Source organism: Megascapheus bottae, chromosome 6 (assembly GCF_031878675.1).
Source record: "Megascapheus bottae isolate mThoBot1 chromosome 6, mThoBot2.hap1, whole genome shotgun sequence".
Classification (NCBI taxonomy): Eukaryota; Metazoa; Chordata; class Mammalia; order Rodentia; family Geomyidae; genus Megascapheus; species Megascapheus bottae.
In genome coordinates, this window is record NC_143514.1 from 84720739 (window position 1) to 84737676 (window position 16938).

Genomic DNA, 16938 nt, shown 5'->3' on the forward strand with positions numbered 1-16938 from the left:
TTCTTATTCAGAGGTCTGATATCTAAAGACCATGGTTTGAAGACATTCCAGGAAGGAAATATGTCACACACACACACACACACACACACACACACACACACACACGCATGTGCACACACACGTACATTCTTATTGTAGACAAGTAGTTATTGTTTCAGGCTAAGCACTGTGTTATTAATTTATGTCAAATATGTTCCACAATGCAGGCTTTACAAGGCAGATCTGCATTATCAAAGATCCCTTCTGGGTGGATTTTATCTGTCTGAGTTCTGCTTTACTTGGCACATTCATCTCTTTGGCTTGTGGGCTGTAGCTGAGGGTCTAATAAATGGCTATCCAAAAATGGCTGTATAGAACTTGAAGCATTTCTATCAAACTCTTAGATACCTATTGCAAGAGAAAATGTTGGGGTTTTTAGCACTCCTTGCCTCCTGACCCACAGGAGGAGCAAGGAGAACAAGCCCCGACTAAGACAAGACCAACAAAGGTTAGGGCTGACTGGCCACCTTCACCCAGCCCTCCCTCTCCAGAGGGGAGCCACAGATGCACCAAGGAGACTGTCACAGCAAGACTTGTTTATTGGGAAAATACAAGGGGCTAAAGTAAGATGCAGGAGTCTATCAGCATACAGGTGGGCAGGGCAAGGGGAGGTAGGTGCGGTCAGAGAGGGAGGCGGGGCCAATCCATGGGTTTGAGGTAGCCTTATTTTACATCACAAACCACAGCCAAACCTCCCAACCAGGAGACAGCATGGTTGGATTTCCAAAACCAGGAAGTGAGCACTGGACCACAAGGTAGGCCTTTTACCCTTGATGTGACGTGCCCCACAAGAAAATATTTGTCATTTGCAGTCTTTTTCAAGTGCTGGTGTGACAGGTGAAGCCTGAAGTATCTGTATATAGTTAAGACCAGAAGAGATGTCACAATAGAAATTACCCCCTTCTAGCTATAGAAGATATATGTCCTTATGTTATGTGTTACTGGTATGTTTGGTTATTTTTCTTTTGTGCTATTCCTGGAAACTCAGGTCTGGGCACTGTTCTTGAACTAATTTAGCTCAAGGCTAATGCTCTAGCACTTGAGCCACAGCTTTACTTCTGGCATTTTTGGTGGCTAAATGGAGATGAGAGTGCCCAACCTGGCTTCAAAACACAATCTTCAAATATCATACTTCTGACCTGCTAATACTGAACACATGAGCTACCAGTGCCCGGGTTAGCTTTATTCCCCATTATTTACTCATGTTTATATGATTTTCCTTCTCTTAATTTCCCAAAATATATTTTAGTACTTTCGTTAGCATGCCAAGGTAGACAAATTGAGTATTATGGTTTCAGCCGATGGGTGTTTCTTAGCTACCTACAGATACAAAGAGAGGCCTATTCTGAGTTAGTAAAATTTTATGCAGGGTATTGACTAGAGATAGCAATATTTATCCACTAACTCTAGGCATCAGTGGTGAGAGATTTGACTCAAATCTTCACTCTCTAAAGTCACAGCAATGTTTCTCAATTTTTATACAATATGGCACTTGTGCCAAGAGTCTGGTGCATTTTATAGCTCCATACCACATCTTATGTACTTTGATTAAAGTCACTCACTCTACTTGTGATCATTTTTGGGTACTTGTCCCACATCCTTCATATCTCGAATTTCTTCTGCTCACTTTCAGTTTTCTGAGGTAGATGGGATTATGGGCATGAGCTGTTGGTTAGGCTTCATTATATTCTTGACTGGCTTTTTTTCTTGAGGCTGACACTCTGACATTTGACCTACACACCTCCAATTCTAGCTTTTTGTTTGTTACCTGGAGATAAAGAGTGTTGTGGACTTTTCTGCTCCCTATTGCTTTGACTTAGGATCCTTGGATCTCAGCCTCCTGTTCAACTGGTATTGTAGGTAGAAGCTAATAGCAATTCTTGAGGAATCTGCAATTCTTTTTTTTTTATAGACCATCACCCAATCTGCAATTTTTGGGGGTTGATGGGTAGCTCATTGTAGCTTTGATTTCTATTGTCTTGATTGCTCAAATGACTGATCATTTTTGTGTATTGATTTTCCATTTGTTCCTTTTAATTTTTAAAGTGTCTGCTCATGTTTCTGATCCTGGCTTGGATTTTTTTTTCTTTCTGGTATTTAAGGTTCAGAATTATTTTACACTGTGCTATTAATCCTCTGTAAGATGAATAGCTAGCAACATTTTTAGCTATCCATTTAACTCTCCCTCCATTTCTTTCATTGTAATGAAGCTTTTCAGCTGGTAGCAACCACAGCTACTTCACATTTCCAGTGTGTATGAATGAGACAAATGATTCCATCACTTAGCCAAATCCAGAGTTTAATTCTTGCTGTTATTTAATGAGTGATTTAAATTTAAAGTTACCTGTATATGTATGTTTCTATTCATTTTCCTTATTACTTACAAATTTCTAATGTCTATAAAGAACTAATCAATTTTGAGCTGTTAAAAAGCACAAATTGGGTATAGTTCCAGTAGGGTCTAGTTTTAGTGTTTGACCTATAGATAACCCGTTTCAATGTGCCACCCCTTATCAAGGGTGCCATCCTTAGGCCATGTATTATTTTGTAACTTCTTCAAGAACCAGATATCTGGTTGCTTACAATTATTTCTTGGTTTTATATTTCATTGATCTCTATGTCTGTTTTTATCAGTATTTTTTCTGCTATTATGGCTCTGCGGTAGAAGACAAAAACAGGTATAGTGATGCTTCAGTATTGTTCTTGTGTCCGAAGATAGCTGTGGCTAATTGAGGATTTCCTTTTTCATAAATTGTAGTCTTACCTGTTCTATTTCTGTGACGGAAAGGATAGGAATTTTGATGGAGACTGCACTGAATCTGTAGATTTTTTTTTCAGTAACATGGCTATTTTCATCATACTAATTCTGCTCAGTCAGAATAAGGGGAGGTATGTGTTGCTATGTGTCATTTTCTTTGCTTTCCCCTTTGATTGTTCATGATTTTGACATCAGTCTTATGATCCTGTTGTTTTGTAGAACCCCCTCTAAGCTTTATTTATCATCAGTATTGTGTTTTTTTCCCTGTACTTCATTTTCTTTGACTTGATTAGTTCATTTCTTCTTCTAATTTGGGGTTTGTTTCTTCTAGTTCCCTGAGATGCAGTGTAGGTTTTTTAGTACACTATGTGTACTCCTGATTTAAGCAAAGGTTGTTACAGTTTCCTTTTATTTCTCCTTTTTCTATACCTATAGATTCTAATATTCTGTTTTCATTTTCATTTGTTCCAAGGATAACTTTATTTCTTGAAAGTTGCCTTGGGGAAAAAATAATATATTTAATCATATATTAATCATTTAGTTAAACTGAATAATTTTTATTTAATTTAATTATTTATTTATGGTTGTAAATAGATCATTCAATTGTCATGTTATGTGCAAAGGGAAAAAAGTAAAAATAACATAACATGTTTCCATTTCTAGAAGTTCATGTTTTTTGTTTTTGTTTTTGTTTTTTTGCCAGTCCTGTGACTTGAACTCAGGGCCTGAGCACTGTCCTTGGGTTTTCTCAAGGCTAGCACTCTACCACTTGAGCCACAGCACCACTTCTGGCTTTTTCTATGTATGTGGTACTGAGGAATCGAACCCGGGTCTTCGTGCATGCTAGGCAGGCACTCTACCACTAGGCCAAACTCCCAGCCCCTTTTTTTTTGTTTTTGTTTTTTTGCCAGTCCTGTGGCTTGAGCTCAGGGCCTGAGCACTGTCCTTGGGCTTTCTCAAGGCTAGCACTCTACCACTTGAGCCACAGCACCACTTCTGGCTTTTTCTATGTATGTGGAGTGCTGAGGAATCGAACCCTGGTCTTTGTGCATGCTAGGCAAGCACTCTTACCACTAGGCCAAACTCCCAGCCCCTAGAAGTTCATTTTGATTAAAAATATTTTATCTTATCATAGGTACATAACTATCAAACTCTAGTGATCCTCTCCTAAGGGGGTGTGGGGGAGGGAAAGCGGGAACAAAGCATGGAAGGAGTAACAATGTACAACCAGAAATGTACTCACTACCTTATGTATGTACTTGCAACCCCTCTGAAAATACCCTTGACAGTAACATTAAGTCTTTAAAAAGAATATCTTCCTTTGGTCTCATGTGTGAATGTTTCGAATCCTGTTTGATTTATCATGTCCAAGTGTCATGTTCAATCATTTACTATCCATGGGGTTTTTTTTGTAGATTTATAAGCACATTCAAATTATTATAAATGAGAGAAACCATGCATCCTATATTTCTTTGGGTCTGGCTTACTTTACTCAATACAATTTTTTCCAAGATTTTCTGTTTTCTTATGAATGGGGGAAATGTCATTCTTTCTAATGGAAGCATAGAATTCATTGTGTATATATACCCCAATTTCTCCACCCATTCTTCCACTGAGGGGCATCTGGTCTGATTCCATATCTTGGCTATGGTAAAGAAAGCTGCAATAAGCATGGTTTGACTGGTAGATTTAGTTTAGCCTTGTTTTTGCTCCATTCAGATAAATGCCCAGGAGTAGAGCATTGCTGTGTCACAGGGAAGCTTGATGTATGGTCTTTTGAGAAACCTCAATACTTCTTTCCCAAGTGTTTAAACACATTTACATTCCCATCAGTAGCATGGTACCATTCCCTTTGACCACATCCTTGACAGTATCTCTTCTCATTAATTTTCTTGATAATGGCCATTCAAACTGGGGTGAAGTGGAATCTCAATGTTGTTTTGATTTGCATTTCTGGACTGGTCAGACATCCTTTAATTGGGTGGCTACTTTTGCATTGGACTCTTTTTGCCATCTTTTGTACTTCTTTTAGAGTCTTGTTTGTGTCCTCCATGAATTCTCCCACTATTCTTTGGTTCATCTCATTATTCTCATATATTGTCTTGTGTATGTTTTTAACTTTTCATGAACTGAATTTATCAGCCTTGTTTTCAATGCATCTGATGAACTGTCTTCTAGGTTCCCGTTGGATGACTCTCTTGACTGGTTGTTGTCTGTGAGTATTTTATTTCATTGGATTTACATAATTATAGTATTTCTGTGATGTCTTCTTCCCATTTGAAGATGCTTTGGCTTTATTTGGGGGGAATCTGGGACCTTGTGATAGACTGCCTTCTGTTATTTTGGTTGACTAAGCAGCTGGTGTTCTGTTCCATTGTTGAGATTTACATATCTGGGTTCGGGGCTTGTAGAAGCCATTGAGTGAAAATATAAGGTTCAGTTTGGCAGAGGAGCTATACCGCTAAACCTTCACTATCAGATACAATTATTGAGCTTGTGAGGCAAAGTTAGGATATTAGGGGTAGTTTTCAGGGATGCATATGACTATAAGTTTATAGAGGCTCTAAGTTTATATAAGTTTATGACTATACGTTTATAGAGGAGTAGGAGGGAAAACAAAGAAAGACAGGAGAGAGAATGGGTGTGACTGAAAATACAAATGAGGCAGGAAAAATCCCCTTATAGTCTATACTACAATAGTAAGGCAAACACCCTGAGCCTTAATGCTGACTACACTAAAAGCCTAAGGTACTAGCTGACAGTCTCCCATCTGATGAAACATCCTCTTTTGAGCAAAAATAAGGCAATATAGAGAAGAATATTATATTGTATGCTTATATATAACACTGTAGGTTTTATATATATATATATATATACACACATACATATCTCAAATCATCATATAAGTAAACCCAGAACATTCAACTCTGGGACTCACAACTTGGAGTTGCTTTCCAAGATACTTCCCTAACCGTGTACTGCTCCAAGGACCATGTATCCATGGTTGGGAGTTTTTGTTATTGATCATAGCTGAAATTTGCTGTTGCACAGGCCGCAATGTGCCCCAGCCTTCTTTCTGACATAGATACAGAAGGTGTGGAAAAGAGTTTGCTTCAGACATGATTCCCCCTCTCTGGTTGAAGATCTGATCTAGGCACTCTGGATCATGCCAAGAGCTGGTCCCCCAGGAAAAGGGTCCCTGACAGGGTACTCACAGTTGCTGGAGTGAGTGCTGAGCTGGCTAGCAGCGCATTTGTATGTGTTGTTTTCAAGATTTTCTTCACACTGTGTTTTCCCCCAGTGTCGCTCTTCAGGTGTGTCACTCGCTCTCTGTGCGGGACGGAGCCCAGTGTGGTCATGCACTGGTTCACCAGTTTCTGTCCTTGATCTCCACCAGTGTAGATCTGTACTGTTGCAATGTGTCTCTGTGTGTAGTTTGATGGATGTAACTCTTGAGGTGATGTGTGTTCCTGGACCCTAAATCTCTGGTCAAGGAAAACGAGGATGTTTCCTGTGGCAATACCACCATCATCCCAGAAGTCTATTGTCAACTTTTGACAAAACTCTTTTTCTCACATACATTTATTTCTTTCTTTCAGTTTCTTCCTCCAGATGTGTTTATTAAATTAGATTTTCTTCAACTTCCATTGTGGTCATTTCACATGCATATGCAGTATATGTTGAACAAGTTCACCCTTTCATTTGAATTTCCATTTGGCCTTCATTGCCTCCTTTTGATAACAACATGTTCTCATTATATTAATTGTTCAGAAGTGTGCACTCACAAACACACACTCTGGCATACACAGACATGACAGAGAGAGAAAGAAATGTACATTAATCATTTTCACTCCTCTGTATTCTTTTCTTTTCAGTATCCAAATCTAAATATATTGGGAAGAAAGTAGTCAAGACTGCATTCTACCGTGGTGGGTTTGGAATTGGGATTTCAATGTAAAGCTTGTTTACAATTCTCTCACACTCCTCCTTGGTGGAGGTTCCTCTGTCTATACTGAGTTCCTTCATGTTGGCTGCATCCCTTTTGCTTTGTGACATAATTAATAAGATTCCCTCCCATCATATTTGAGCTCTTGCGCCAGTATTTCAGGGAGGACTGTTGAGTCTATAAGCACAGCTTGCCATTGAGTCTCCATTAAATGGCACTTTGTTTCTGAAAGTTCTTCTTTAATTGAACAAATATGAGCTATCCTGGTCTGCCACATAAACACATAACTCAAAACTCAAGATTTAGCTTTTACACAGATGATCCCAAGATTTAAAAAGTATTTGTTGTCTCGTGTAAGCCTAGTTTGTGCTTAACGAGCAAAAGCTTTTTGCTGTGGTGCATGTGGTAGTGGATTAAAACAGCTCTCTCTCTCTTTCTCTATCTCTCTTTCTCTTTCTTTCTCTCTCTCTCTTTCTCTCTCTCTTTCTCTCTTTCTCTCTCTCTTTCTCTCTCTTTCTCTCTCTCTTTCTCTCTCTCTCTCTCTCAGCTTAAATAATTTTCTGACTCATGCTCATGATAAAATTTCTTCACATCCTTACCTCCTAAATTTCTATGTTCGTTATGCAGGTTTATCTTAAAGAACTATCATTTTGTTTTGGCCTTGGCTTTTGCTATTGAGGAGATCAACAATAATTCTGATCTTTTACACAACTTAACTCTGGGATTTGATATATATGACGTTCACTCTGGAGTCTGGACAGCATTAAAGAATCCCTTCATTTGGCTCTTTGGGAAGAACAAGATTCCCAACTACTCCTGTATGAGAGACAGCAAGTCTGTAGCAGTGCTTACAGGACCATCAGGAATAACATCTGGCCAGATTGGGACATTGCTGGAACTCTACATGTTTCCACAGGTAAGGGTGTGATGAATGGAAAGATATAAAGTATTTAATTGGTACCACTTCAGGTGTTCAAATAGAATGATAGGAAGAGACTGGATTTAAGACCCTATGAAATTTTGTGGTATCAAAGACTAAGTAGTCAAAGATAGTGGAATTTCTCTACTCCCACTATTTGGAAAAGGAGATGGAAAAAGTTAGAGCAGACAAAAGGATTATTTGTCAATTTTCTTTCTCTTTAGTTCACCTTTGGGCCTTTTGATCAGACCCTGATTGACCATAACAAGTTTCCTGCTCTCTATCAGATGAGCCCAAAGGACACATCCATAGCCCCTGCCATGGTCTCCTTACTGCTTCACTTCAGCTGGAACTGGGTGGGGCTGCTGACCTCAGAAAATGAGAATGGTTGGTGGATTCTTCCTGAACTGAAAGAAAAAATGTCCAAGAACGCAGTTTGTATAGCCTATGAACTAGCCATCCCAAGTCAAGGTGTGTCACATGTATTTAAATTCATGCCACTTTACAGTCAGATAAATAAGTCATCAGTCAATGTCCTCATCATATATGGTGATAATGAGTCACTACTAGATTTACTGTTGTGTGTTGAGCAACTTTTAATAAAAGGGACAGTTTGTATCATGAACTCACAGTGGGATTTAACTATGAAAAGAAGATATTTCATGCTAGGCTCATCGCATGTACCTCTCATATTTTCCCATCATCATGCAGATGTTTCTGGATTCACTGAATTTATCAAGGCAGCTAACCCTTCCAAATACCCAGAAGACTTTTTTCTTGCGAGGTTGTGGTCTCTCTCTTTCAATTGCTCAGATCCCGAGTCTGACTGTGTAAGTTGGGACAACTGTCCTCATGATGCCTCCTTGGACAGGCTGCCTGGGCACATTTATGATATGACTATGTCTGGATACAGTTACAATATATACAACTCTGTCTATGCTGTAGCCCAGGCTCTCCATGAGATGCTCCTTCATCAATCAGAAGAACGAGCAGTGGGAGATAGAGAAGGGACTTCCCCTGCACAGGTAATGCCTTCTATTTTGGAGGCCATGAAGCATGAGCAAACTCACTTCCTAGAAGGGTGTGTTACTGTATGAAATTAAACCTTTCAGGTTTTTCCAAATCCCCAGAAATTATACTTTTTTATATGTCTGTAAAGTACTCTTGACATGTATTTATGTGCTCTTCAGAAAAAAATAAAGCTGGGCACAAGGGCTCACTCCTATAATCCTAGCTACTCAGGAGGCTGAGATCTGAGGATCGAGGTTCAAAGCCAGCCCTGGCACAAAAAGACCTGAGACTTTTATCTCCAATTAACCTCTAGAAAACAGGAAGTGGGGCTTGGTTCAAGGGTAGGGCAGTGACCTTGAGCTGAAGAGCTCAAGGGACAAAGCCCAGGCCAAGGGGTAAGGTAGTAGTCTTGACCTGACGAGGTCAGGGATAGCGCCCAGGCCAAGTTCAAGCCCCATGACCCACGAAAAAAAAATAGACCAGTAACAAAGATGAAATGTAAACCATGTTTCTATAAATTCTTTTAGTTATAAATAGCCTAAACATGTTCATAGCTAATGCTTTCAAAATTGGAAATTCAGCTTTTCCCAAGTGATCTTATTTTATTCTACTTTACACATTAAAAATTTAGCAGCTAAACTACACAAATTCATATAAAAATAGTAGTTGAGGCAGACTGAGAATTCTCTCCTTCATGGCTATATATGTAGAAGTGGTTTCTCTTTTAAAAAATAAAAAGGCGGGGCCGGGAGTTTGGCCTAGTGGTTAAAGTGCTTGCCTAGCATGAATGAAGACCCGGGTTCGATTCCTCGGTACCACATACATAGAAAAAAGTCGGAAGTTGTGCTGAGGCTCAAGTGGTAGAGCTCTAGCCTTGAGAAAGTCCAAGGACCGTGCTCAGGCCCTGAGCTCAAGCCCAGGACTGGCAAAAAAAAATAAAATAAAAAATAAAATAAATAAATAAATAAATAAATAAATAAATAAATAAATAAAAAGGCCTTCTAGTCCCTTTTCTGAGTCACCAGGATTCAGAAAGACTACTTTTTCTTCTGGCATAGTCCATTAGGTACCTATGCTATTCTTGAATTTGGAATCAGACCTTAAAGGAAATTGAATCTGGAGATTTTTTCTTTTTTTGTGGGTCATAGGGCTTGAATTCGTCCTGGGCGTTGGCCCTGAGCTCTTCAGCACAAGGCTACTGCCCTACCCTTGAGCTAAACCCCACTTCCTGTTTTCTAGAAGTTAATTGGAGATAAGAGTCTCTGGTCCCTCTGTGCCCTGGCTGGCTTTGAACCTTGATCTTCAGATCTCAGCCTCCTGAGTGACTACAGGCGGGAGCCACCGCCCCTAGCAGGAGATCTTCTTAGTTCCAGTTTTCTTTCTTAATTCTGGGATGTTCTTCCCTATAAGATGATCTATCTCTTTTAGCTGCAACCTTACTTGAAGAACATCCGATTTTATAATCCTGCTGGGGATCAAGTGATTTTGGATGAGAAAAGAAAATTGGAGCCAGAGTATGACATTGTGAACATTTGGAATTTTCCAGAAGGTCTTCAACATCAGGTGAAAGTAGGAAAGTTCTCTCCATATGCTGTCCATGGTAATCAACTGTCTTTATCTGAAGATATGATAGAGTGGGCCATTGAAACTACAGAGGTTGGTTGAATTTAATTGTAATGATTTTAAGGAAATCTATGTAAGCAAAAGACACCCATTAAATTTATACCTAGCTGAGTGGGTGTCAGTAACTTTCTCCTGCAATCGTATTTACACAATAGCTGAATGCCAATATAAAACTTCAGACTCTATTATAACTTTTCAAAAGAATGAACTTTATGGAGTGTTAGGTATGTAAATCTTAACAGTTACTGACACATACCTGATTTTCCTCAGATTCCTCACTCTGTCTGCAGTGAGAGTTGTGGTCCTGGGTTCAGGAAATCTCCTCTGGAGGGAAAGGCTGCTTGTTGTTTTGATTGTGCCCCTTGCCCAAAGAATGAGATTGCTAATGGGACAAGTAAGTCTATTATGAAGAAATTATTTACCTCTCCAGAGTTTTTTTATTTAAAAATTCATCTTTTTATTTTTCTGTGCATGGCATTTTATTTCTTTTTATTGTAGTTTATTGTCAGGATAATGTATAGAGGGGTTATAGTTTCATTAGTCAGGTAATGAATACTTTATTTCTCAAACCTTGATACCCTTTCCCATGTTTTTGTCCCCCTGGGCTTCCCCCCACCCCCTCTCAATCATCTTGTTTTCTCCCTTCACTTCCCTATTTCAAATAAACAAATAACTGTATATTTAGTATACCAAGTAACAAAGTCAGATACAGTAACCTCATGAGATTAACCATAAGAGGAAAAAAAGAAAAGAAACAACTTGATACAGTATATTAAGAACAACAATCATAGCTGGCCCACATGGCTCACACCTGTAATCCTAGCACTCAGGAGGCTGAGATCTGAGGATCAAGTCTCAAAGCCAGCCTGGGCACAAAAGGACCTGAGACTCTTTTCTCCAATTAACCTGTAAAAAATGGGAAGTGTGGCTTAACTCAAGGGTACGGTGGTAGCCTTGAGCTGAAAGGTTCAGGGACAACACCCAGGACCAGGGTTAGGGCAGCAGCCTTGAGCTAAAGAGCTCAAGGACAGTGCCTAGGCTGAGTTCAAGCCATATGAACCATCAAAAAATAAAAATAAAATAAAATAAAATAAAATAAGAGCAACAATCACAAAGAAAAACCTTGTTTCTTTAACCTAGAACTCATTTCATTTAGTCTCATCTTGTAAGACCATATGTACATAGGTTTTGAGGTATGCACCTTTGGGTCTGGCTTACTTCACTTAATATGATTTTTTTTCTAGTCTTTCCATTTCCTTAATAATGGGGCGATATCATTCTTTCTGATGGCAGCATAGAATTCCATTGTGAATAAGTACCACATCTTCTCAATCCATTCATCTACTGAGTGGCATCTTGGTTGGTTCCATATCTTAGCTACAGTAAATAATGCCAGTAGTGCTAATAGCTTTACTATGTCCTTATTTCTTGACATTTGGGTAAATTCCAAGGAGTGGGACAGCTGAGTCATAGAGGAGCTCTATGTCTAGTCTTTTGAGGAACTGCCAAACTGCATTCCAGAGTGGTTGAACGATTTACACTCCCCCAACAATGTAGTAATGATGTTGGTGGGAGTGTAAACTTGTCCCAAGTTTTCCTCAATCGAAACAAGTCAATGTAAAACTTGTACATTGGGATTACAGAGCCTGTTTTCTATCTGTCAACAATTTAACTTTGATGAATGGTGGTATTGCTAGCTGGAATATAAAAGGTTGTCGATTTGAATTACATATTTTAGCAATATTTTCTACTCGATTGAAGGCAAAGTTATCTCCAGGAACCCTTCATATTACTAATCATTAAGACAAGTGTAAACTCTAGCATGAAATTAAACAGAGGTCTTATTTAAGACAGTGTTCATCTTAAAAGTAACCTTTTGTTCACATAGAAAATATTAATCTTAGAAGCATATTTATTTCTCAATGTCCAGAAATGTTGATGCCACAGAGCAAGTGCTCAGAAAATTGGATTCAGTTTAAGTAGTGAGCATGAGGGCTGGGAGTTTAGCCTAATGGTAGAGTGCTTGAGTAGTATGCACATACATACAAAACCTATGACTCAGTGGTAATGCTCTAGCCTTGAGAAAGCCCAAGGACAGTGCGCTGGCCCGGAGTACAAGCCCTGGGACTGGCAAAAACAAAAAAGAAGTGAGTATGATTGTAAGGTATCAAGAGTAGTTTCTCTTTTCCTATTAATTCAGAGATTAAAAGAATAGACAAATATAATGAAATGGGTTCAATGAGGTTCCAGGGAATAAAATTAATACTTTACAGAGATATGTAGGGAAATGTAAATTGTATTATTTACAATTTTCAGTACAATTGTAGAATTGAACATACTTCTGTTAATATGACTGAGAAAAAGTCTAGGAAATTTTTAGGATATTAGCATACCCCAACATATGTATTAAAGGGAAAAATTGAATAAAAAAGCCTAAAGAGGAAGATGGAAATGGAAGGGTTTATTCTGTTTGGGTTTTTTTGTTCATTAGTGGGGCTTGAACTCTGGATCTGGGCATGTCACTGAGCTCTTCAGCTCAAGATTACCTCCCTACCCCTGGAGCCACAGCACCACTTGTGGTTTTCTAGTAGTTAACTGGAGATTTAAAAAAGAAAAAGTCTCACAGACTTTAGTGCCCCGGCTGTCTTTGAAACTTGATCCTCAGATCTCAGCCTCCTGAGTAGCTAGGATTACAGGCATGAGACACTGCAACTGACAATTCTTTAGAAAAGAAACAAAACTTCTTTTATGATAAGTGCTGACATATTAGGATTAAACCTATGTGAAAACTTTGCTAATTTTTATGAAGAAAAATAAATTCACAGCAAGAACTGATGGTAGCTTACGCTTCTCCCCAGATATGGAGCAGTGTGTGAGGTGTGCAGATCATCAGTATGCCAACACACAGAGAGATCAGTGCCTCCTGAGAGCTGAAAGTTTCCTGGCTCATGGAGATCCCTTGGGCATGGCCCTGGCCTGCATGGCTCTGTGCCTCTCTATGCTCACTGCTGCTGTTCTGGGGATGTTTGTGAAACACCGAGACACTGCCATTGTCAAGGCCAATAACCGGACTCTCAGCTACAACCTGCTCACCTCCCTCATCTTCTGTTTCCTCTGTGCCTTGCTCTTTATCGGCCGTCCCAACACAGCCACCTGCATCCTGCAGCAGATCACATTTGGAGTTGTGTTCACGGTGGCTGTTTCCACTGTGTTGGCCAAAACAGTGACTGTGGTCCTGGCCTTCAAGGCCACTTGTCCAGGGAGAAGGATGAGGTGGCTGCTGGTGTCTGGGGCTCCTAACCTCCTCATCCCCACCTGCACCCTCATCCAGGTGAGTCTGTGTGGCCTCTGGCTGGGAAGCTCTCCTCCCTTTGTGGACACAGATGCACACTCTGAACATGGCCACCTCATCATCCTGTGCAACAAGGGCTCCCTCACTGCCTTCTACTGTGTCCTGGGCTACCTGGGCTCGCTGGCCCTGGCCAGCTTCACGGTGGCTTTTCTGGCCAGGAACCTGCCTGACACCTTCAATGAGGCCAAGTTCCTGACCTTCAGCATGCTGGTGTTCTGCAGTGTGTGGCTCACCTTCCTGCCTGTCTACCACAGTGCCAGGGGGAAGGTGATGGTGGCTGTGGAGGTCTTCTCCATCTTGGCCTCCGGGGCAGGCCTCCTGGGCTGCATTTTTGCCCCAAAGTGTTACATCATCTTTTTATTGCCAAATAGAAAATCTCTGCATGGCTTGAGAGATAAAGGACACACTAGAAGAAATAAATATTCCAGAGATGAAACTCATATGTTTGATTAGGATATAGAAGGTCTGATTTAAACCTACAGTAATTTTCTATTGTTACATTAGTTTGTATAGTGGAATGTTTACTTCAATAACTAATGGTCTATTGCTCATTCTTCTAGTGTTGGTGATCATGAGTTGTGGTGATTATCCTTCAAATGCATTTCTTCTTGTATATTTTTGTCCTTCCTGTACAATGTGCACTTAATTCCATTTTCCTCAGTGTTTTTTCACTGCTGTCTTCCTCAAACACTTTTATAATTTTTTTGACAGACATGGGGCTTGAACTCAGGACCTAAGCACTGTCTTTGGTCTTTTTTTCAAGGCTAAAGCTCTACCATATGAGCCACAGCACCACTTCCAGCTTTTTCCATGTATCTGGTACTGAAGAATCGAACCAAGGTCTTCGTGTGTGCTAACCAAGCACTCTACCACTAGGCCTGCTTCTATCCTGGCTCAGTTACATCTAGGGCCAAGGACACTTTAATTGAGGAGAGCTCAGAGTTGTGGAGAGTTGGCCCTCCCGCTGCTCAGGAAGAAAAGGGTTTAGAGCCTCACTCTGAGGAGGGATATTTGGGCCCCTTTGATCCTGGGATCTGCCTCAGAGCCCTACACCAAGCGCTCCTGCCCCGGAATTTGCAGCAGACAATTGGGGTGCAGAGTAGCCTACGCCATTTTACTACCCCTCTTCCTGCGCTTCACCTCGTGTTAAACCGGAAGAGGAGGTCAAGCTGCCATCTTGCTCCTCCTCTGCACTGGAAGAGGAGGTTAAGTCGCCAAACAGCAGCGGCTCCTCCCCTGAACCGGAAGGGCGGGTTCAGCCGCCATTTTGCTCCCAACCATGCTTGGCTTTCCCTGTAAATGCTAACCCTGGGGGCAATAGACCAGGCCCTAAAAGAGCTTAAGAAAGCAGTCTCCAAAGATGGGCCTAATTCGCCCTGGGCCAAAGCCATCCTCCAAGGCCTGGCTCATCAGCAGTGTACCACCCAAGACTGGAAATGAGCAGTGCCATGCCCAGGCTGAAAGGAACCAGGCTGTTAATCCCCCAGTCCCTGTGACTTATGGGAGGCTAATGTGATTAGTATTTTAAAGGAATGTTTAAAAGTTTATTTCCTTATAATTTGGTTTCATGCTACTTTGCAATTGGATGTATTTTAGAAAAAGAAAGAAACTAAGTCCAGACTTAGACTTTTGGTGCACTGATGTTTGTAGTTCTTGCATTAAGGAAAATCTTATTTAACTCTTGGACTTCTAGGCAGTAATCTAAACAGAAAAAAAAAAGCCTCTTCTAAAAGACAAAGGGAGTGCCTTGAGCCTTAGGAGGCCTGGAGACAAAGGAAGTTCCTTGAGCCCGTAAAGGTTTTTCAAACGCAAATAAAGACTAAAGTGTTAAGTGTTTAAGCAAATATCTGTAAAAGTTTTAAAGAACATTAGAAATGGGTTTCTGAACAAAATTTGAAAGTGGAGTTGTCCTAAATGTTTGTTTCAAGAAAGAGAAAAAAAGGAAAATTAGGACTACCAAAATGATTGCTTAATTGCTATTTAGCTTGCTCTTGTAAGTCTCCTTATAGTAATTTCCAGCTGGCCCATGGAGAAGGACAGCAATCCTTATTCAGATGTAACTTTGGCTCTTACCATACCATAGGACTCATTGATCTGAAAGCTGCAGTTTTGAGCCAGCCCGGGCAAAGCAAAGTCCTGTGAGACTGTGGTGTCTAGTCTGCCAGCAGAAGAATGCTGGGGCAGAGTTGCTTTGGAGCTCAAAGTGGCAAAATGCTAGCCTTGAGCTGGAGAGCTGTGGGCACTCAGGCGCACCAGTCACAGATGCTGGTTGTGGCCCAGGAGCCCAAAAGGCCTAGGCACTTTCTACCACTCTTACCTCTTCCAGTGGTGCTGGGAGAGGAGTTTATGGATGTGGCCAGCAAGGCCAATTCAAAAGAGATAGCCCTGGGGGATGGATCCTCCAAGGGAAGTCTTTCAGGCCAGACAAAAGGCCTAACTCCACCTAAAATACCCTGACCCAGAGGAGCTACAATGACCTGCCTCTCAGGTCTTAAGTTCCCAGCTCCTAAAAACTGCTGCAGGCCCCAGCTAGCTGGCCTAGCAGCATCTTAGCAATTGGCACGCCCCTTGTTCTGGCCAGAGCCATTCAGCCACTGCTCTTAAAGAGGATCTGCCCTATAATCTCTAGGGAGAGACAAGATACGGATGTTGTGACATTCTATGATGACTGCATTAGTTATGAAAAAATTAGCATAGAACTGCTCCCCCAATTCTAGAGGCCACAGTCTAATCGCATGGGGAGCAGTGGCCTATTGGCCAGAAAAACAGTTGGAGCTACTAAAGTTAATAAGGATCAGGCAAATACAAGTTTCAAATACAAGTTTCTTCATGATCTCCCTGCAATATGCCCATGGGAGCCACCCGACCAGGGCTCCCAAGTCTTTCATCAATTCCTAATAATTTGTATATTTATGCTATTGAGATAAAAGATTGCTTTTTTTCTAGAAACAGTGGTTTTCCTTTAACAACCTTTTTAGGAAAAGACACCCAGGTTTAAAGTAAAGGCCTCCGGAGGTCAGTAAAAGTCGGCCGACCACCCTGTATGTCTGTCTAAATAAGTTGTTTGGTGAGAACGTTAATCTGAGTTCGTGTAGCTGTGTTAAATGTAAGTCAATGTCTGGTTCTGTTTGAGAGTAGGTTAGGATGGCCTCCGCCAGCCAGCTACCAAGGAATGGAAAATTCCGTAGGGGAGGTGCCCCCTGAATTCCTGATTCCAGGGCCTCACAGTCTTTCCGTCACTCTGGTAGTTTAAGGCCAGGCACGCCATCAGAAGTTTAGTTGTTTCTTAA

General features: G+C 40.7%; 1 protein-coding gene across 1 annotated transcript; it reads left to right on the forward strand.

Annotated features, from left to right (window-relative positions):
• The first annotated feature begins 726 nt into the window (after nucleotides 1–726).
• Nucleotides 727–14101, forward strand: LOC150062672 (vomeronasal type-2 receptor 116-like). Its single transcript, XM_090334051.1, has 6 exons — nucleotides 727–794; nucleotides 7371–7659; nucleotides 7887–8687; nucleotides 10102–10329; nucleotides 10567–10690; nucleotides 13155–14101. Exons 1-6 carry the CDS (start codon nucleotides 751–753, stop codon nucleotides 14099–14101), a joined length of 2433 nt encoding a protein of 810 aa, XP_090190177.1. The 5' UTR covers nucleotides 727–750.
• Nucleotides 14102–16938: the final 2837 nt, after the last annotated feature.

What these genes read in the sequence shown, in the direction of transcription:
- LOC150062672 (XM_090334051.1), top strand. Translation starts at nt 751, where the DNA reads ATGGTTGGATTTCCAAAACCAGGAAGTGAGCACTGGACCACAAG. An exon ending in AGTGAGCACTGGACCACAAG is followed by an intron (nt 795 to 7,370) that starts GTAGGCCTTTTA and finishes TTCGTTATGCAG; the next exon opens with GTTTATCTTAAAGAACTATC. An exon ending in TGAGATTGCTAATGGGACAA is followed by an intron (nt 10,691 to 13,154) that starts GTAAGTCTATTA and finishes GCTTCTCCCCAG; the next exon opens with ATATGGAGCAGTGTGTGAGG.